We start from the raw sequence: 23,866 nt of genomic DNA on the forward strand, positions 1-23,866 counted from the left end.
TCTGGAGGGACTGATTAACACTATCGGTGCCTAAATTCTGATTGGGTGGGCATGGCAGATGTTTGGGTGGGCTCAGCACACCCCTGCCCCACTTTCAAGCCATTCAGACGTGTCTACTGGGGTTTGTTTAACTTAACCAGTAAAACCTCAGATTGGACACTGCTTTGAAACTGTAGTATTTGGTCAAAGTGATATGAAAACGTATAAACAAGTGGAATGGGTGCAAGCTGATATTCAGAGAGTCCCTCGTGGCTCACCGTAGCTGATGAGCTTCCCCATTGGCTTCAGTAGGTTGTAGCCCTTGTGTGTGTCAGAGCCTCCCAGAGGATCCAGAACAATATCCAACCCTGAAACACAAGACAGATGCGGAATTACCAAATAATGTACTATATTTATAAATTCTATATCTACAAGTCAAAGAGTGTTCCTTTGTGGCAGTCATTAACAAGATATATTGCATAAATATTTTATAAGATTGTTTTAAAATAAATTAATTCTTGTATTAAGCAAGGATGAATTCAAATAATCAAAAGTCAAAATTAAAGACTTTTCCATTGTTACAAAAGTTTAAATAAATTCTGTTCTTTTGAACTTTCTCAAAGTATCCTGATAAAAATGAATTGTGTTTCTACAAAAATATTAAGCAGCACAGCTGTTTTCAGTATTTTTTGCAATGCGTGTTGACTATGTTTAACCAACAGTCTAAACGCTAAAGAACAACACGCTCAGAAAAGTACTTTCTGCATTTTATCTAGTCTTTTTTTTTCTGGAGCGTGCTGCCACATTTTCAGAATCGCCGTCTTATACTGCAGATGGACTTGTCTTATCAGTTCAAGTTTAGCACATCAGTGTTTCAAATTTTGAACAAAAAAAAACAAGAGTGTATGGGTTAACATTGCTCTAATCTTGACTGGAGTGGAATTTATTCAATGTGATAGTGTTTCTACATTTCTAAGATTGTTATGGTCAAAGGAGTACATCAAATAAAATGTTCGGTCAGGGAAAAGAGTTAAACAAGAAGAAAGGAATTTGTTTCATCCATTTCTGTGATAAGATAAAGTAAACAACATTTTATCAGACTTTGTGTTAAGAGTTACACCTGACTAAACATACATACACAACCTCAATATACACATCAGATACACAACCAAATATACAAATGTGGAAGGCAAAGTGGACAGACTGACTCCAAGTTTAAATATACAAAAACGGTCTATAAAAAGCAATTAAAAGCAGAAAGATTCCTTATAGACATCTTAGAGATGTTAACTTTCCATTCTATCTTTTACAGCACTATATTTACAAGACTATTTGCACACATACAACAAGAAAGCAGAACAACACATTGAAACATTTTCATTTGTGGTGATTAGTCAGCGGATGTTGCGTTTAAGATTATGTCTAATTTGAATTTCCAGCATTATTACTCCAATCTTCAGTGTCACATGATCTTTCAGAAATCATTCTAATATGCTGATTTGCTGCTTATTAATAACCCTCTGGACCTCTTCGTTTAGGGGTCACACTTGGCTTCTTCATGGCCAAAAGTGACCGAAGCCTTAATGTCATTTCTTTTTTCCCCCATGAAAACCAATGTAATATATTTTTGTTCAATAATATTTTTTGATTATTATTTAGAATTTTGAGGGTAATTTATGATACTATGCAATATTTATACAATTTTGATTAGCTATTTGTCCCCATTGAAAATAATACACTTTTTTTCCTAATATATTTCTTAATGCAGTGTTACATGTCAAAATAGATAAGGCATTTAAAATCCAATTTTTGGAAGATAGATTAGTGCCAATTGGTGGAAGTAAAAAAAAGAAAAACTTTTGTAATGCCATGGTATAATCACTAGATTCCTATACAGTTCTATATAAAGAGCCTAATAAATTCTCTAGTGTTTTTAGACATAAATAATTATTTTTATTAAGTTGTGGATTTGGATTTATACTTAGACATTTTCAAAGACTACTTTATGTCAAGGTTTATGTCTTACCTTTGGGACTTATTTTACGGATCTCCTCTACGTAATCACGTGTCCGGTAGTCGATGGGGTGCGTGACCCCGCCCTGGCTGATGACCTCGTGCTTGCTGGCTGAGGCGGTTCCAAACACTGTGACATCGTTCACAGTTTTACACAATTGAGTGGCAGCAATGCCTACTCCACCTAGAGAGGGAACAAAAACAACAGCCCTCAACACAAAGTATTTTCAGCATTTTCCATCTCAAAACAAAAGCAGAAGCATGCAAGCAAAGGGTACAAGAGGACAAAATTCAATGCAGCCATTTGTCCTTAAAGATGAACAGCCACCCACACATGCACAAACATTACCATTGTAGCAAACCCATTATCCCTGTTAAACTTGTGGTTTCAAGGACAGATAACTTTGACCCATTTTTTTATGGATTTTCTAATGCGTTTCTTCTGGAGAAACAAGAACTAATCAGAAAGAATCTTGCATACACAATCTGCTACCATTACTACCGAAAAACAGCAAACATTTAAAAGCATAGTATTTTTTGTTACAAGCAAGACTGAGAGTCTGGGCTCCAGGACAGCAGGTCACCAATCATAAGCTCTGTCTGGGGTCTAATGTCTAAAATGCCATTTACATCAGACATAGACTGTGAGCAGAGCTATTTAATCTCAATTGTAACTGTGTGTCTTGCATGTGTGTTTCTAAGAGAGAGGCAGAGCAGTGTCTTAAAAGGTCACTAGTGCATGAACCTATAAAGGGTAAAGCTTATCTAATGGCAGAATTAATAGAGCGCACATACATACAGTGATATTCATAAAATGTGATCAAGTGCTCTTGGCTTCGGATTGTAAGGAACTGCCCTTGCAAACCCACACATACACACACTGAAGAGGGCACAACATTTTAGTGCCTGGCTCTATGAAAATTAAGTTACTTTTTCAGAAGTTCAAATGTATGGAAAATGTATCAAAATAAATCTATAACTTGTTTGATAAACATATATTTGCCTATTTTTTTTCTTACAATAACACTGATAGCAAAGTTGAATGGTTGAGCTATTGATGTAGTCAACACAATTTGTGTAAAAATTTAGACTGTGGAAAGGGTCCACACACACACAGGCTGCAAGTAAATCAACTTTACATGAGCTTGATTCAGTGTCAGTCCGCACTGAACTCCAGTTAATGCTCATATACAGTATCTTCTGTCCCATCACTTCATTAAATGGCCCTCTCTTCCTCTCTCATTCACTCGGCAGTGAATGAAGTTTGTGTTGCCATGGTGACTCGGGAAGAGTTGGTTTCTCTGAAAGCAGCAGGGCCGCCATTTTCTGTGTCAGAGAGCTCACAATGCATGAGAACACACGTCTCTTTCACATTGTGCCTTTTAACCTGCTGTCTCTCTGGTCTTGTCTCCTGGACCTTGTCGGTGGGTGGGGGTGGGGTGCAGTGCCAGGCCGCCCCATGACCACTGAGCTCCGATCACAAGACCTGCGGTAGAGCTGCCAAGAGATCCCCTTAACCTCACACACACACAGAAACGTACACAAAATGAACCTCTTTCATGTGTGCTCATATCTAGTAATCTCCAAAATTATGTGCACTTTAGTCTCACGTGTTTGCTAAATCTTTGGTGTGAATTTCACTTATTTCTGCATATGTAGGAGTGGCTTCAAGCATGGAACCATTACCTCGGACCCCAGAAGGTCTAATAACTAGGGCAATATATTTATATTTTTATATAGATTTTGTTTTGAAAGAAATTAACACTTTTATTCAGCAAGGATGCATAAAATTGATCAAAAGTTACAGTAAAGACATTTTTGAATGTTACAAAAGATTTCCATTTCAAATAAATGCTGTTCTTTTGAATTTTCTATTTAAAGAATCCTGGAAAAATTGTATCATGTTCTCCACAAAAATATTAGGCAGCAGTTTTCAAAATCGATGATAAATGTTTATTGAGCAGCAAATCAGCATATTAGAATGATTTCTGAAGGATCATTAAAATATAGTAAAATAGAAAACAGTTAATATTGTAATATTACAATTTTTAAAAATACAACAACAGAAATGTAAAAAAAAATTATAAATACGTTTACCATGGAAATTGTGGTAAACAGTTAAGTGGTAACTGGTAAGGGAGCGTCTTTATTTGAAATACTTTTCTTGTCCACACTAGTCTTTTTTTTATTGTGGTTTGTTTCAGATAAACCCGCCTCTAAACACCATGGAAAACAAAAAAGTGTAGTTGGTCACTTCATAAGGTCTCTTTCTGTCCAAGTGAGCCTTTCTTGGCCAAAATAAGCTGCAGTGTGGACTGTGGACCAGACCATATGTCATTTAGCCAAAGGTCTGGCTGCTTTGCCAACACCGTAATTCAAAATGAATCTATATAAAGTGTTTGTGAATAAAATATGCACTGATCAAACTGGCTCAGGGTTTGTAGAGTGAGAGATTTAGAGAGAGCAGGAGAACATAAATAATCTGTAGCTACATAAGCAGATTCTCCTGGTTAATTCCATTTGTTGCGCTCAGGATTGTGTGGCATTTTTGTGTGGCATTTTATTTAAGAAAATTAAGCAGAATGTTCATCTAATCAGGTCATTTTACACAAGGGCGTACGAGGGTGAAACACACACAGTGAACTCTTTATGTTTCCCTCTGTCCACACATTCATACACACACACAAACTTGGCAGCCAACAATCTCGGCCACAACAATATTACCCTCCCAGTATCACCCTCCTCTAGCGAGAGGGAATTTTCCCCCAAAACACAGAGGAATTCTGCAGATTCCCAACATACGAGCACTCAGCCCACACCCTCAGTGCAAATAGAGGACACAGAGAGAGAGCGGGACTTGTTTCACTGCGAGTTGTTTGACCGGATTTAAAGTGGAGGTTGCAAATGTGTGACAATTTATAAAAAAGCTTCTTTTATCTTAATATTGTTCTTGAATTCTTCAAAATTGATCTCAAATCAGAGAAAAGTTCCAGCAAATGAAATAAAACGGCTAGTGAGTGGTCAATCAAATTCAAGTTAGTGAGTGTGACACCAATCAGACAGATAATGGTGCAGTATTTGGCATGAGGTGCCATCACAATTTATATCATTTTAAAGGGAATCTATTATGCAAAATTCACTTTTGACTATAAATGTGTGTTGGCAGTGTGTGTACACAACCACCCTATAAATGGTAAAAATCCACCCACTGCTTTTTTTTAATCCCCATAAACAACATCTTAAGCAGTGTCTCAGAACAAGCCGTTTGCAGATTCTGGGCAATGTGACGTCACATTTCACAGGCCCCGCCCACGAGTGTTGATGGACACTGCCGATTAGCACAGACCCCGCCCTCAGAGAGCTGTACACAGTCCGCCATGTTTATCTCCTCACCAGAGCATTTAACAGCAGCATTCAAGTAAGAAATGTGTTCTTATTAAAGCTACTAAAGTTATTCAGTCCAGAGCATTTAGTTTTTTAATATCAAAATTAGTAGATTTAGTTTTTCTTTTGTTGTTTGATTCATATGAACAGCAGATATAGCAGTAGGTACTGTATATTACACTGCTTTCACTTTAGTACACAGATCTAATATACACACAGGATTTCTTTACTTGTTGCATACGTGCACAGACATAACCAACTGTTTTCAGTTGAACTTTGTGTGTTTCTGACATAACCTTGTGTGTATTTGACAGTTTAAAATCGCAATAACACATGAAAGAGAACTATTCTAGAGCTGTGTCCGAAATCGAATACTTCTCTACTATATAGTATGAAAAAAAACCGTACCCCAACAGAGTAGTCTGTCCGAATTCATAGCATTCGAAAAACAGTAGGCGAAAAGTACCCGCATGACCTACTACTTCCGGCGAGATTCTGAAGTGTGCATACGATGGACACTTTACTATCCCATGAGGCCACGGGAGACGATATATGAATAGAGGTGATGGGATGCAACTGACGCTGGTAGGTCACATGATCATGGCAACATGGCCAATGTAGGACGTCTGGATTACATTCATACTAGAACGTACTTTTAACGGTCACAAAGTTCATTCAAATTCAAATGTAGTGCCTACTCACATAGTATACGATTTCAGACGCAGCCTAGTAGTTAACTACTCACGGACGCACGACATCCAGCTCTCTGTGCACATGGGTCAGATGTTTGTGCTCAAGTTGAGAGTGACAAGGCTTTAAAACACGTGCAGAGGCTATTTCATGATGATGAACTGCAATGTCACGTGAGCGTGTCTGTAATAGAGATGATCATCAAAATCAAGCAGATGTATCATGTTTCAGTTTTCATTCGCCTGTTCACGAGCTGTGAAGGCTACACCCTCTGGAGTGGGGAGCAGCAGCTCATTTGCATTTAAAGGAGACGCACACAAAACAGCTCATTTTTCAAACCCAAAAATTGGCATTTTTAAAATGATATATTAAATGATCTGTCAGGAATGTTGATCTAAAACTTCACAGACACACTCTGGGGACACCGGAGACGTATACTACATCTTGTAAAAAGGGGGATAATAGGTGCCCTTTAATGTGTAACCTTATAGGGGAGTGAACTAAAGCCAAGAAACTGGAATTCTTGAAATGTGACATACGAGGTAAAGGAATATTTCACTCAAAAATGTAAGTTTAATCACATCCAGTTTAATATGTAAAAGTGCAAATAAGACAATTAATTAGACATGCTTTTTGATTATTAAAATGTTATTAAACCATTAAAATGGAATCCAGAAAACTTAAAACAGAAAACACAGAATTTGGAAAAAAGAAAAGAAAAAGGAATTTGAGAAAAGAAAGAACTAAAATGCATTTCATTTCAATTAATTAGACATGCTTGAGTCCAAAAAAAATTAAAAATAAAATAGTTTTTAAAGGGGGACAAAAATCTTAATCCAGAAAAATGTACATTAAATTTAAATAAAAACAGCATCCAATTCAAAATATTAATAAAATACTAAAATAGTAAATTATAAATAATAATAATAATAAATAAGCAAATAATATTAAAATAACACTGCAGGTGTGGTAGAAGGGAAGATTTTCAACAAATAACGACATTTTGGTCTTTTCCTCGTAAAAAAACTATTGCATGGCTTTAGAAGACTTGGGGCCAGATTTAAACAAATTAGCGTGAGCGTGCAATTAAAAAAAATAATAAGATGGCAGTGGAAAGTTCTGTGTGTGATCTGCTAACACAAATTAAAGAACACTGAAGCAGCAAGATCATTTCCATAATGACCAGCGCAATCCACCCGTTAGCGTCTGGTTTAAGACGTGCTTTTTTGGGGTGGTAAATAATGGCCCAGAAGAAACACCAGTAAATCGACGAGCGCAAGCCTTAGTAAATCACAATGCGTGATTCATTTAAATATTCTCCTCCCATAAATTTTGCGTCTGAAAGGGAAACTCCTACAAATGCATATGCAATAAGGTCAGCCGCAAAAATAACTCTGGCCACTCCTTTTCAGCACTAATTCTTCACCGCGTGTCTTTAGTAAATCCTGACAGTTGTTTTTTAACGCAGAAAGAAGGTTTGCGCTGGCACAAGCTGTTAGTAAATCTGGCCCGTGGAATGTAGTACACAAGTCATATAAAACATTCTTCAAAAACCTCTTTTTCCACAGAAGTAACGGAATTCCTACGGGTTTGAAACCACTCTAAAACTGCTTTAGAAATCGATTTTACACATCATAGCTGATGGTGACTGCTCTTCCTGGATGTTGTAATCCTGGAATGCTGTTTTTGGTGCGAGTGTAATGTTTGTTTTATTTTACAAACGCAGTGCCCATTGAGATCCACATGTTTCCTTTAAGGTTGTCCAAATATAACAAACTATTATAACAAGCAAGCGGTTCTTCACAGTTGTGTGGGAAGCATCAGGACGGATTAGCGTTTACACCAAAAATGTGTTGCGTCACGTGCGCTTTCAACCACCTTTGACTGATCTGAATCAAAAAATGTTTTGGACCACGGTTACCCTTGTGTTTGTGATCGGATACTTTCAGGGTGCCTTTGCACAAGTCATTCTCATTTTGTGTTCCACAGAATAAATAAAGTCATATGGGTTTGGACCAGAATAGCTACAGGTGAGCAACTAATAACAATTTTCATTTTTCCTTTTAAGAAAAGAAAACAAATCAGTATTTGCCTGAAAAGCACATTGTGCTCCATATGAAGGTGCAGTGACATTCTTCACTCTTCGTGAAACTCAAGAGGAAACACATTTCCACTTTTACAGCAAATTCAAAAAACATCCTGTGCACTGAGATACCAAGGGCTTCCTGAGTGCACACACACACACACACACACACACAAACTCAAGCATTCACACAAACAATCTCAAGAACAAGAAAACATACAAGCTGAAACAAAGAAAGATGGTTGTAATTAAGAGAAGCATGATGTGCAACATAACTACAGACTACTCATCTGTGTCTGACGCCTCCATGCCAGAGATGACAGACCAGAGATCTTTATTTATTATAGGGGTTTTGGTTTGATTTCTCTGCAAATATTTATGACTACTACTAAGTTTTGTCTTAAAACATTCCATCTTTTGCTGTTAGGGTGTGGTAGCGGTTCAAGGAGACGCTTTCGAGATTGTTTGAGATTCCTGGTCTCTGCAACACTCCAGTTGGACGAGAGCGTTTCCTTCCACACCAAGCCAAAGCTTCATCCACACCCACACTGATGCATATGTCCACCAGCATCCACAGCGACAGGGGATATCAGACACATATCAGACCCAAGAGAGGGAATTTGAGAATATTTCAGTCCGTTCACTGGGCCTCATTTATGAAACAAGCAGAATTGATTCCTGTGTAAATCATTTGTAAATCCATTCTTGAGTAAATTATGAATGCTACAATTTTCCAAGAATGGATTAATGTACGATTTACACAAATTTCTTCTGTTTGCGTTTCATTCATGCTCATTGTGCTTAAAAAGGTGTCATAACACAGACTGGATGAGCATTTCAAGATATCAATTAGAAGACAAAAACATGACAGAAATGTTAAATGTTTTCCTCACAAGCGCACAGAATATTCTTTTTAAATGGTGTGCCTGACATGCAGTTAGACAGAAACCCTCCAGGCATTTTTCAGAATATGTTAATCAGCTAATGCAAAAGTGCTGCGTACAAAACACTGAAATACCTCGCTGGGCTATATCATCACTTTGAAATTGGAATCAGGGGGTGGGTAGCAGGCTTTCTAAATACGTTGTATTTGTAAGACTTGTACGACAGAACTTCCCTTCTAGGGTTCAGGATACAGAGTGTTTCTTAAAATTAATTTTCACAATCACAATAATCTAGCAAAAAAATACAGCTGCAAAAACTGAATGCTGTGTATTGCAAAAATGGGATGGAGTTGTTAGACGCCAAAGACTAATACCAATTTGAGACTCAGTACACCAAAGCATGGTGGAGAAAATGCTGTTGCTACAGACAAAAGTATGGAAGCGTGTTTCCACCACAGAATAAAAAAAATTAAAAGGGTAATTGCCGACTTTTTCCTCAGAATTGCGAGTTTATATCTATATGTAAAGATGTAAATGCGCAATTATGAGATTAAAAGTCGCAAAAGTCGGAATAATTTTATTCCATGGCGGAAATAAGCTTCCATGCAAAAGAGTTTGAATTAAAAAAAAAAATCCATTAGATTTGTACAATATTTATTGAAGGAGTAATGAAACCGAACACTAGGTGGTGCAGTGTATGAAATGCTCAGATGCGCTCAGAACATGGTGTCAATGATGATTACCAAATTTTGTTTCTATATCACAAAACATTAAAAGTTACAGCAGTTTACAATAAAATGGCAGAGAGGCAATATGGCCAACCTCTGAAAAAAATTGGTTGGACATGAATCTGCACCTAACGTTAAAGTTGGCATGAAACGGACATTGCAATAGTCTTTTCTTCCCTATTGTGGTTTGGCTTGGATTGCTGGGGTTTGCCATTCTTTCATTTGCTGCGATCTCATGTGAATGACAGGTTGTCCTGCCCTGCAATATTCCATAAAAATAAGAATCAAGTCTTGGTGACTTTAAGCCAGAAGTTATAAGCTAAAATGAAAATGTAGTGATTTTTTATTTTTACCAGTATGTGACCTTGGGTGCTTGGCCCTAACTACACTTGCAATCAATGCCTTTAACAGTTGTCAAATAGCTTTGTAAATGTACCTTATTACACTTGTTCAGCTATTTTTGTAAGCATCAAAAACACACACACACACACACATACTACAAAGTGCAAACAATTATACGACAAATACTTAATTTTGAACAATGTTTGCCATTTTTGAAACTTGAATTGGATGTATGATTTCTAAGCAGTACTCTCAGGCAGGAGGCCGTTTGGTACTTTTCATCATGGCGTTGGCATTTTTAATAGTGGTATTTCTTCGGTATGTGGAGGGTTTTTCATACTAGAGTAGTTTGTCCTCTAGTTCGCAGTTTTTATCAGCAATTTCGATGTATTTAGCTACTCCCCTCAGTTTGATTCCAGCTTTTCCACTTGTTTTCCTGACATTCCCTCATGTAAGCAAATGTAATATCACTTAGAATTCTCAAAACAATGATTTGTTTTAGGGATGCACAATATAATGGCCACAATATCGGTATCAGCAGATATATGTTCATTTTTAATGTTATCATTATTGGCCCGATAAGAAAATGTGGCCGATATATTAAAGCTGATAAATAATGGATTATTTCCTTCAGCTGAGACACTTCAGATGCACACTGTTCACCATGATTGTTTGGAATGGCTTGAAATATGATTGGAATTACTTCAAAAAAAGGAAACTAGGCTACAGAAAATTATAAGAACATTATAATTGTGTACTTGGGACGTAGCTTTTAAATGAATTAAAGAATTGTCAGTTTTCGGTATCAGCCAAAATGTTCATGTCGGTGCATCCCTGATTTGTTTTTGTATTAAGTTGTTTTCTGTGAATGTGCGAGACTTCCAATTTATTAGCCGCCATAGGGAAATAACAAGAAAAATAAAAGTGCAGTAAACTCAACTGTAAAACTGTTTGCTCAACAAACCAGCGTGTTTAAAATGAAAGACTATGCATTAAAATGGTAAGAAATACCAGTTTGCAATATCAAGCTGTTTTGTTCAACTACAAATAACTGGAAGCGAATGAGAGTCACATGGACTATTTTAATTGTTAATTAATTAAATTGCTGTCTATGGAGGGGTCAGAGAGCCTTGAAAGTGTTAATTAAATAGCTGTCCATGGAGGGATTAAATCAAAAATATCTTAATTTGTGTTCTGAAGATGAACGAAGGTCTTACGGGTTTGAAACGACATGAGGGTGAGGAATTAATGACAGAATTTTCATTTTTGGGTGAACTAACCCTTTAACCTGTAAAATAAGGTGGATCCAAAAAAAAAAAGCTTTTTTTCTCACTTAAGCTATTAAATCTAAAGGACCCTTGTGAATAAAAATGCACACCGCAACACACTCACTGGCAACTCTGGGATCCGACAACGAATTGTGACTGAATTATTGATACGTGCAGAGTCTTACGAGCGCACACACACATATGCTGTTCTGTTCTAACTAGAAAACACTTAAAATCACATGAAATGTTACATAATTAAATGAACATCTGTGAACAACAATCACAGTTCAACCAAATATCATCCGAAAATCGGTCAGTGTTTTCCAATACAACTATAGAACATGGTCTAAACATTTGGAAACGAAACGGCTGCTAAGGGACTCGCTCGCATGAATTTATCGATAAGAGATTTGTTTGACACATACAGGAAATATTCTCTGAGAACTAATAAACCATTCAAACCTGCACCTGCACTTAGAGTGTCTCCCAAAGTTCATTATTTAGAGAGAACAGATTGCCAACACCCCCCGCACATACGTACACCTGCACATAGAGTGAAAGATCCCTTTGGGACGACACTTGGAAATAGTTAATTAACACAAGGGACTGGCTGATCCACTTAGACGAATGATGATGGGAGCGAGTAAGTAAATGTAAACCACTGCTGTACTCCCTCGCCGGCATAAAAAGCCCCAGGGCTCGCTTTTGTCCAGCTGCAGGAGCCATATACACAAACACTTACGCACACCTGCACATGATGGATGTATCCATTGTGTTGTGGCTCATGAAAATATAACTGCATTAGGTTGCATGTAATCCCTGTTTTGAAGCCCGTAATACATTTGCATAATCTCCACACACACACACACTTTCACTTACCTGCGGCCATATGGACGAGTATGCTCTGGTTGGGACGCAGGTGCCCAAAGTCGAAGAGCATCATGTAGGCGGTGATGTAATTGACAGGAAGCGCCGCCGCCTCCTCAAAGCTCATGCCCTCGGGCATCAGGAAGGTGTTTGTAGTCGCCACCACTACTACTTCCTGCCACAGACCGCTGCGATTCAGAACCATAACCTTATCACCCACCTACAGATGAGGAAAGGGAGAGAAATGTTCAAGGAACTTTTGGAAAACAGTCTTATGCCTTTATAGCAGCACCTCAACAATGTTGTGTTCATCAACAAACATTAAGACTGTATTTACATATTCAAAAGAATATGTGATGCTCAATGCGTCTGTATAGTGATTTGCTCAATTGCAGTTTTACGCAGGGTTGGAATTTTTTTTGTATAACTTTTTTGGCAAGACCATTGCACAGCTGCACAGATCTGGGGGATCTTTTGTCTAAATGTTGTTGTCATTATCCTTCAAAACAGTTAGCATACTTTAACAAAATATTTGAACCTGTACTGTTGGCCATCTGGACTGTTTCGCTAAACTTTATCTTAGAGCAGATAAATGTGCTCCATTTAGAGTTGTTTGATCATATCTGTTGTAACTGAAAATCCTTTAATTACCTTGGAGACCCACACACACAGATACAGGAAAACTGGAAAACTCAGTAGACTTCCACTACTTCCTTTGGAATGAGGAGATACAAGGAATGCAAACATTCACACACACACACACACACACACACACACACACACACGTAGCACAGACATCTGAGCCTCCATAAGTACATTTACATATGAAGCAAAAAAATCAAGGTCCAACAGTTTGTTGCATAGTCAAGTCTGTTCAAGTATACATGACAATGCATTGAATCGAATATTTTAAAGGGGTCCTATCTATGCCCTTTTACGAAGTCTTGATTTTGTTTTTAGGGTGTACTAGAATATGTTTTTATTCTTGATTGTTCAAAAAACGCATTATTTTTCACATATTTTACATTATTACAGCACCTCTCTCCCCAGTCTGCAGATTTTGATGAAATGCGAAATGTGCTGTGATTGGTTAGCTGGCCCTGAGTGTTGTGATTGGCACCGTTTGGCACGCGTTCGGGAAATGTCCCGCCCCTCCATAACTGCGAGTTCTTCTCGAGCGTAAATATTAAGGATGGCGTCAATTTCAAACCAATTCGAGCCTGATTCAGACCCCGACAATGTCAACGAACAAGAGGATCGTGCAGAACGGATTTCACACAACATTTCAGAGTGGTATGTTTTTTGTCATTTTCTCATACATTATAGATACGACGATGTTATCCGCCACTTAATCGCGATATTTGTCTGAAAACTATGGTAATACAAACAGCAATCGATCACAAAACCAAAGATAATTTTCTTAAGTGTTGGTGAACAGGCTTACAAAAGCGAGGGCTTGCAAACGCTATAGAAAACAAGCTCTTCTCCATAAAATGTGCAGCGCACAGATGAATGTTGGGGTTATAATGTTCAGGAAGAGTATTTTAACCACTCTCGTCGGCCTTAGGAAGGTCAAACAAATGAGTTTTGGAAACATTGTGGAAAAACGTTGTGTCTCTTTGACATAGTAACAATACTCTCTTCTCTAACTCAACTAGGTCTCATCCTCTTGTTTGTGTATTCCATGGGTAGGGATTATTTAAATGAGTAGCATTGGGATTTCATAAGATTCGGGAAAATTGCATTGTAGTTCTTGAAAAGTGGATTCTGTTAAATAAAATATCTCCCTTTGGAGTGGACTTTGAGCTTTGTAACTTTGCAGATCTTTTTTATGCGTAAACAGCATCATTACACACCAACTACATTTGAAAAAGTGGAAAAGCATAATAGGACCCTTTTAAGGATAAATACACATTGTGTGTCTTTCACAGCATGCGCCCAACAGCGAAGCAAACTGTAGTCTGACTGAAATTGGCCTATTTTCTAAATGCATCTTATTAATCTGATTTTGAATGACTTATCCATGCATATTTCATCTTGAAACAAAATGCCATGACTCGATCTTCCAGTAGAACGACAGACTTCTCTCTGGTGACGTACAGCATGATGGACTTCTTTAATCATTTAGACCACTTAAACCCCTTTACAACAATCAACCACAAACTCACATTCAGAATTTTTAGGAACGTTCCCTTTAAAGACGCCCTGTGGTGAAAATCAAGTTTTTAAATGTTGTCTGTATGTCTATGTGGTGTTTTTAATATGCTTTAAGACAAACCATATGCAAAGTCATAAGTCAACACCATTGCTGAGTATTTTCACAGGGGGAAAAAAACGTTTAACCCTCTGGTGCTCTTCGTGTAGGGGTTGCATTGGTTGTCTTCCCGGTCATAAGTGACCGGACACCTAAAAATTTAACTTCCTCCACCCCAGTAAAACCAATGTAATTTATGTTTCTTCAAGAATTTCTTTTTCATTTTGTATTTTGAGATGATTAGATGGTATTTTTTAAAGGTCCCGTTCTTCGTGTTTTTTTGAAGCTTTGATTGTGTTTACAGTGTGCAATATAACATGTGTTCATGTTTCGCGTGTAAAAAAACACAGTATTTTTCACACAATGTACTTATCTGTGTACCGCTGTTTTCACTGTCCTCAAAACGGCTGGTGATTTCCTCTTTCTATGAAGTCCCTCCTTCAGAAATACGTAACGAGTTCTGATTGTGCCAGCGCTTACCGTGTTGTAATTCGACCGCAGCTTAGCGCACGTGCCAGCAGTTCCTGTGTTGTGATTCGACAGCAGCTTAGCGCATGTTGGAAAGGTCACGCCTCTTAACGGAGAGATGTATGCGCTCAATAATCTCTACAGCGTCCCTGGGAAAGCCAAACAAAGGTGATTTGACTCCTGGATGAAAATAACAGCGTCTCGACGACATGGCGATAAACACACTCAACGCAACAGTTCCTTTTCTCCACGCGACACGTCCGCTTCTCCACGTGGGACAGCAACAAGACCGCGCCCCCTTTTTCGCGTTTCTTTGTGGGCGGAGGTTAGTCTGTTCTACTGCTCTACTGACGTAATTAAAGAAGGAAGTACCAGGATGTAGTCCAAGCCAGCCGTTCGCTGTAGGCTTTGAAAGGGAACTTCTGTTAAATAAAATATCTCGCTTGGCATTGAACTTTGAGCTTTATAATTTTACAGGTATTATTTATGCTCTAACAGCAACATTACACACTAACTAAAGTTTAAACAATGGGATCATGCGGAATGGGACCTTTAATATGTATGCAATAATTATGGTCTATTTTTGCCATTGAAAATTATTTAAATAAAAAAATTGTAATTAAAAAAAATAATTATTATTTCAGTATTTCAGGTTAAAATAGAGACTAGGCCTTCAAAATATTTTTTTTTGAAGGCAGATTAGCGCCCTCTTTTAGAATTATTTAAGAAATCATGCAACCTTAGGTGTAATCACTAGAGGTCTCTATGGAGAGGCTTGAGAATTCCCTACTTCTGTTTTGAACACATTAAATTATTTATTTTTTTGTTGATGGATTTGAATATATATTTAAAAAATCTCAAAGACTATTTATTATGAAGTTTTAGATATTTTTTCTGTCAATTTGTGTTTTTGCAGATTTCCCATTCATTTCCTATGTTGTCATTTTTGACCGAAGAGCACAAGTGGGAGTATTTTTTTCACGATTTTTGTGTGTGTTTACATACCTAATGCTAGAAAAGTCACCAAGTTTCATATCATTCTGATTTAAAAATTCCAAATGTGGTTCATAGGTTCAGTTTTTCATAGGTGTGTGTGTGTATAAGTGTGCGTGTGTGTGTGAGTGGATGTGTCAATATCACACTCTTGATGTTTTAGAGTGTCACCCCTTTACTGCTGTGTACTTTTTTTCAGCATTGTGGCCGATTTGTAGATTGTGCACGCAAATATTCGGTGAATTTTTGTGTTTTTGCAGATTTCCCATTCATTTCCTATGGTCGGTCATTTATGACCGAAGAGCACAAGTGGGATTTTTTTTTTATGACCACTTACCATGCTCGAATTATGCCCTCAATTTTTCTTTGTGTTAACATACCTAATGCTAGAAAAGTCACCAAGTTTCATATTTGTCCGATGAAGCTGTGATTTTAAAAAATTAAAAAAGTGGTTCATAGGTTCAGTTTTTCATAGGTGTGTGTGTGTGTGTGTGTGTGTGTGTGTGTGTGTGTGTGTGTGTGTGTGTGTGTGTGTGTGTGTGTGTGTGTGTGTATATAAGTGTGCGTGTGTAAGTGTGCGTGTGTGTGTGAGTGGATGTGTCAATATCACACTCTTGATGTTTTAGAGTGTCACCCCTTTACTGCTGTGTACTTTTTTCAGCATCATGGCCGATTTGTAGATTGTACACGCAAATATTCAGTGAATTTTTGTATTTTTGCCGATTTCCCATTCATTTCCTATGGTCGGTCATTCATGACCGAAGACAATGAACGCTACTTTTTTTTTTACGACCAATTAGCATGCTCAAATCATGACCACCATTTGTGTGTGTGTTTACATACCTAATGCAAGAAAAGTCACCAAGTTTCATATCATTCCGATGAAGCTGTGATTTTTAACATTTCAAAACAGAAAATGTTCCGGTCAGAAATGACCGAAGAGCACCAGAGGGTTAAATAAGTGGTTTTGGTGATCAAAGGTGAGTTTTAAGGGATAAAATGATTGACTACATGGGGACTTTAAATACAGTAGAGCAATAGCAAGAACCACTAATAAACCTTTAAAGCAATTGCATACTGTAATTCCTGCACCACTAGCAGTTTCCAAGTCATTGGTTGACCCAGTGTTGTTATATCAAACCCAGTCAAGCTGCTCAAATAAACAGATTGCAATTCTGTTTGTTGTCGCTAGCGCCAACAAATGGCACACTTCAGCTTTAAGCGGTGTTCAAAATTCATAAAGGCGGGGACACTGACTGATCCGACCTTCGTAACGTCCACAAAAAAAACACCCAACACTTAAGTCCCGTTCTCCACTTGTGTATTTTCTCAATCAGTAGCGTCATAAACATCCCACTTCCTCCACCACTCTTTCTCTGTCTATCACTTCTTTTCATCTCCCATCTCCCCCTCCATAATGATCCTTCTTTCTTTATTTCTAAGATCAGTTCCTCTCATCAGGGGGCAGCCAGATCCTTCAGCCTCAATGAGCTTGAGAGAAGACAACAAACAAACACACACACACACACAGTCGGAAAAGCACCTCTCTTTATTTCTCTTTCCGAGGACACAAAAACTTGGCACACATGTTCAACAGAGCTTCAGGAACCACACACACACAGAGAATCTTTTCGCAAAGCAAAACACAAACACTAATATGCCCAGCGCTTTCCTCACAGACAGGAAGACACACACACACACACACACACACACACACACACACACACACACACACACACACACACACACACACACACACACACACACACACACACACACACACACACACACACACACACACACACACACACACACACACACACACACACACACACACACACACACACACACACACACACAGTCTAATAGGCCCAAGGGACACATGGGCATCTTTGTCTATACTGTCCAATTAGAGAGCGGGGCTACTCCCAAGCCGATTCGTCTGTGCCCCATTTCGTCTCTCCTCCCTGTCCTTCTCATCTCATCTTCCACTTCTCAGTCTTGCTTTCTGCCATTCCTCTTCCTCATTTAATTGGACTTTCTGCACATCACAGATCAATGGGCATTCAAGTCTCAGCCAGGAATTGTGATCATGACTCACCATAAGGGGGAAACCAAACCTCTTCCCCCTCCTTTTCTCTCTCTCTCTCTCTCTCTCTCTCTTCTTCAGACTTGCAAAACAGTCACACTTGTGTCACAAACTTATCATACTTTGTATTCTGTGCTTGCACAAAAACAAACGCTTTTCAGCTGAGGCTGCAAAGATCAAGGCCAACAGAAGGTCTTGTGAGATGTCTGTCACTGGCTGCGCGAGTCTCTCCTCTCTCTTCCTATCCTGTAAACGTGCGCGTACACACTCAAACACACATACACACTCTAACACACACTGACTTTGAAGGGTAAAGTGGCTCTCTAATGCATTAGGCTCATGAAATACGTCTGTCGGCAAACTTGTAATCTCGTTGCTGTGGAAATGAGCAGGATTCTGCTCCATAAAGCTTTGCTGTCTCCCAGCACTGATTTTGTCTATTTTATCTGTTTGTTTGTTTTGTATGTGATGGCAGTATCTCTGCGGTTAAGGCTCCGGCCTGCAAACACAAAGGATGGCCGCTCAGAATCCCACGTGGGCCAGAGAGATATTGAGATCACGATCCTGTTTTATCACCACTGTGCCTTTGAGCAAGACGCTTAACCCCTGCACGATCAAGGTGGAGTGCAATCCATGCAACAAAAAAACACTGTTGCATCTATGAAATAGCAACTAATTATGCAGGAGCGAATTCCTTTTGGGAACATTTGGGAAATACTTCTGGGACATTGACATGTCCTGCAATGCGACATGCTCTAAAATAAATAGCTTAATTATTATTATTTTTATAATTAGTATGCATGCAGCTTAATTACCTCATATTAAGAGATTACATGAATTATATAAAAAAAATTCTTCACTTTTTTTGTCCTGCGTAAACTTAAAGCTACACTGTGTGATATTTTCTCCCATCTAGCGGTGAAAAGGTATATGACCATCCAGTGAATATTAGTTTCTGTTCCTCTCAATTCCGATTTTGTTTTAACTCCTACGGTGTCCGATTTAGTCCAAGATTAATATGGCTTCCAGTTCGACCTCGTCCACATTCGACACGGTGCCATCGAGTGTTAAAACGCGAAAGGCGAAGCTTGAATTTACGGGTATGTCCCTCTTTGGCTAATGTACTTTCAAGATGGAGGGGCAACATGGCGACCGGCATTCGAACCCCTCACCCGTATGTATTTTCAATGGCATATTATAAACTTACGAGAATACTTTATTACTTGAAAGAAGTAAATATACATTAATGAGCACATATATTTTTGAAAGAAGTGTTTTTAGCTAAGAATAAACTAAAAAGTTACACAGTCCCTTTTATTTATTATATAAATATTATGTCTATTTCCCATTAACATATTAATATAAAATAGAAAAATGTAACTAACCCACTTACCATTTGGCAGAAATTTCTCCATATATTTCACACAGATATGAATGCATGATAGTCCTGTGGAAGTTAGTCTTTTTTGGAATTTTGTCTTTTTAATCAGATACCATGTAGAATTATTATGAAAGTATTAAATGCAAGGTTAAAATACTGATGCACTGCAAGGTACTGCAGTCAGAGTTTAACTTTTCAAGTCTATCCATTTATTTTTGCTTGTTTTATGTGGCACCTGGTGAAACTGGGCTTAGATGTTTTTTTATCCTGATCTGCATTATTTAATCCTTAATTGAAAAAAATATCATACTTCCATCATAGCACCAGTACTATAACCCACCTCTCTCTCTCTTTGATGAAACACTGTTACCTCTTCTCTTGTTCTACTGTGACATTTACTGCACAGTAAAGGGTTTTTTTATTATTCCACAATAACACCACTTGAATATGCTGTTCACTCTTATAGTGATATACTATAGTAATACTAACTGAACAAATCTTGGCCAACAACTCTTAAAACCATGACTCTACTCTTATGTTGCAGTAAAATTGCTCTTAAATGTAACTACTTAAAAAGACATCAGGTTTCCATGTCAAAAATGTTATGGTTAAAACTGTTTCTCGATGAGAAATATTACACAGCACCATTAGATTCAGCTAAAAGGGCACGTGTCCCTGCCGTTCGCTTGATATTCACTGCATCGCTGTTTATCATCGACCTGTCAAATCACACACACACACACACACACACACACACACACACACAAACAGAGGGAGGGAGAGAGAGGAAATTCCAGGCTGACAATGTGGTCCAGAGGAAGATAATTGTGAACAGATGTATCTGATCCTCGTAGCAGAACTCTGATAAATATTGTGTGTGTGCATAAGCAACAAGTTATATGAATTATTCATGAATTATATGCTAATATAGACAAGAGAGTGGGCACAAGAGGGCAGTTTAGGAACAACATCTGTCAGGTCATGTGAGAGGATGTCATGGCGTTTGGCATCCACCTCTACAGCTCTCAAGAGTGCGTTTAGGGAGAGGTGTATGATGCAGAGACAGAGACAGTATCTCCGTCTCTTCCTCTAAGAAAGAGTCATTTTCTGGAAATCACAATCAGCAGATTCCTCACCTCACATGCTCACCAAACAATGTCAGCTTTGCCAAATGCTATCAGGTCTCTAAATGTGAGACGAAGCAATTGTTTGCTTGCTGACATGGTAATGCAATGAGAGAGTGAAAGAGAGAGAGAGAGAGAGAGAGAGAGAGAGAGAGAGAGAGAGAGAGAGAGAGAGAGAGAGAGAGAGAGAGAGAGAGAGGACCATGACCTTTTAAATTCAATATTGATGACAGACAAGGCTGAGGAAGGGCTGAACCATTATCTTCCTCCTCTGCATCACCAACCAGCCAACGCCTAACGTTAGTGCTTGATTTTGCTCGCTCCCTCTTTCTCTCTCTTTAACTCATATTAACAAAGACTCAGGTTTTAATCTGCACTTTACACAATTCTAGAACATCTTACCTCGACTGGTTCTCATTAAATATGTTTATTCTCAGGAATACAAATATCAAATCCTTTCAACACAGAGAGTGAGAGAGACAGCGCCGGTGCATGGCGTTGCCATGATACGTTGCCATGGAGACCAGCAGCGACCACCAGGCATGACTCATCGATTTGTTCATATGGAGCAGATAGAAAGTCAATTAGTCCACGCCATACTAAGACTCCGCCGTTTTCTGCAGACCTTTAAGAGAATCGCTGGCCAACTATATCAAATATGGTAATACTAAGAAATTGTATTTCATTGGCGAGATGCCTACAGAAATAGGCGTTGACGTTTATATGGGCCTAAAGGGGAAAACTTTAATTATTGTCTAAAGAGGCTAAAAAAGAAGAAGAAAATCTGGCACGAATGATGAATGATGTCAGAGAGAGTGTCGGTGTCACAATGCGCGAGGCAGATGACAAAGGGCGCGTGCGATTAGCACCCCCCCACCACCACCCCCCGAGCCTCGCCCTTTTTTCTGCGCGTGGGGAGAGTCCTCCAAGCGCCCACATTACACCGGGCATCGCTCACACTAATAGCTTAAAGTCAATTAACAATGTCGAAATAATAATTTCGCTACTTTTTAGCAGATAAAATCGTCTGGCATTGACGCGGCTCGCGCGTGTGGATGCTGCGCGTCTCAGGTGAGACTTCACAAAACCCGTCAATCTCTGAAGAGACAAGAGAGAAAGAGGGCGGTGGTTCATCTGCGCTCTGACGCCATAAACTAAAGCTTCTATTATAATAAACGAGACTGCTCACATTTTTCGTTGACAGTTAATCGTTCACAAAGGGAGTGTTCTTGTTTACCTGTGTGCAAAAAGTATCACCGGATTTGTTACGCCGCGCACACAAGCAAAGCTCGCTCTCCCGTGAACGTTTAGCGTTCCGGCCCATTGCTCGGGTCAGCGCGACAAGAGCTCCGGTGCTTCTGAAATGAGGTTACCGGCGCCCCTCCCGCTCCTCTTTTGTCTCCGGTGGCGAGTGGATATGAGAGGACTGAGAAGGAGTTGTCTCTTTGAATTACTGACATTATTTTTTTGCACAGCGTTATGAATATCTGTAACAGTTGAACACTTGGGAAACATTTTCATAACACGTTTTGTGATGAACAAGCTGTGACGGATGATAAAATGAACGCCGCAGAACGAATATCAATAAATATCTGCATGAATAAACTTTAACGTTACTCACTTTTCTGTCAGTCACATCTTCACCGACAGCCTCGATGATCCCGGAGCACTCCATGCCCGGGGACACCGGCGGGGACGGGAGTCGGTCGTACAGTCCCTGCCTCGCCATCAGATCGGCGAAGTTCAGCCCGCACATTTTCACGCGCACCATCACCTCGCCGCTCTTGAGCGCCGGTTTCCCCTTCTTCACCTGGAGCTTCACCTTATCATACCCGCCGTAGCCGGTGAGCACCAGAGCCCTGTAGCTGAACGTGTCCTCCTCTGGGGCTTTCTCGGCGGCGGGCGCTGGGGTGTCGACGGCGGCAGCGGCGGCGGCCTCGGTGGACGCGCTGGTGGGCGGTAGGTCTGGTTTGCTCTCGGTTTTTGGGGACTCTGCGGGCGTCTTGGTCTCCTGCTGCTGCTGCGGCTGCTTCTGCTCCTCGGCGTTTTGCTGCTGGGCAGGTGCGTCTTCGCCGGACATGGTCGGAGTTTGGGGTAGAGAACTTTTGAGGAGAAAAGACTCGCGTTTGTTTTCCTGCCTCACTCAGGCAAATAATAAAGAGCTCAGAAAACCTCAAATATACGAACGGCTTCGCGGTCCACGGTTTTCTCAGCCTTTGCTAAAAGGATGCTGGAGCCTGAGAAGGTGGAGGACAGGGAGACAGAGAGAGAGAGAGAAAGGGAGTGGAGGATGCCTCACGACGACTAGTGAGTGACCCGAGGCTCTGACAACTATTGAGAAAAAACGAGGCGAGGCGTGGCGAGCTGCAAAGCACGGAGATGGAATCGAGGGGGGAAGAATAATGGATTGAAGAATCCAAATGAGGGCGTTTGTTCGCTGACAGGCAGCTGTGCTGACTTCAATTTAGTAAATGCAGTGAAACTGTTTATACTACTCAGCTGAAATTCAGACAAGAGAATGAGAGGAATTCTGGCTGAGTGTTAAATACACTTTCACAGATTAATCTTTTTTTCTTTAGGAATGTGTACAGTTGAAATGCAAGTGCAACCTTAAAGGGATAGTTCACCCAAAAATGAAAATTCTGTCATCTCATGTTGTTCCAAACCTGTATGAGTTTCTTTCTTCTGCTGAACACAAAAGAAGATATTTTGAAGACGGTTGGTAACCAAACAGTTGATGGACTGCACGATAAATTGACTACTATGGAAGTCAATGGGGTCAATCAAATGTTTGGTTGGGCTACCCATATTCTTCCCAATATGTCCTCTGTAGTGTTCAGCAGAAGAAAGAAACTCATACAGGTTTCGGACAACTTAAGGGTGAGTAAATTACAGAATTTTCATATTTTTGGGGTGAATCCTGTCTTGAAAAAAATATGCTTCATGTTGTTTGAATTCTAAATTGATTTGGTTCTACTGTCGCATATTTTGTTGTAAATATCTGTCAATAAATCAGCAAAATAAATCAAAAGTAAATTTCGTCAGAAAATATTTTTTTTAATCCTCCTATAGTCATGTGGCTTCAGACAACAAGATTGATTTTCCTATTTATTTTAAGCAACAATCACACTGAATGCTGAATGGCTGTGATTCAGCCATAGGCACCAGGCCACAGGTTCATATTGAGTCAATATAAATGGTTCAGACAGAAGCCAAGGCATTTGATTATCATGTCGCCAAGCTACGGACAAACTGGAACAGTGTAGTGGAGCTCAAAACATTCTGTAAGCGCTGTGCAAGCTCTACTACACTGGACGAA

General features: G+C 39.2%; 1 protein-coding gene across 1 annotated transcript in view; it reads right to left on the bottom strand.

Annotated features, from left to right (window-relative positions):
• The window catches only part of vat1 (vesicle amine transport 1), a 33,600-nt gene extending 10,702 nt beyond the window's left edge, over positions 1-22,898 (bottom strand). Inside the window, exons 1-4 of the mRNA XM_079825246.1 lie at positions 22,169-22,898; positions 12,251-12,458; positions 2,006-2,176; positions 258-347 (exon numbers count right to left, since the gene is read on the bottom strand). Of these exons, the coding sequence (XP_079681372.1) occupies positions 258-347; positions 2,006-2,176; positions 12,251-12,458; positions 22,169-22,627 (928 nt within the window). The 5' untranslated portion in view covers positions 22,628-22,898. The remainder of the gene's footprint in view (positions 1-257; positions 348-2,005; positions 2,177-12,250; positions 12,459-22,168) is intronic.
• Between the last annotated feature and the right edge of the window lie 968 nt (positions 22,899-23,866).

Source organism: Gobio gobio (genome assembly GCF_949357685.1).
Source record: "Gobio gobio genome assembly, chromosome: 1".
NCBI classification, from domain to species: domain Eukaryota; kingdom Metazoa; phylum Chordata; class Actinopteri; order Cypriniformes; family Gobionidae; genus Gobio; species Gobio gobio.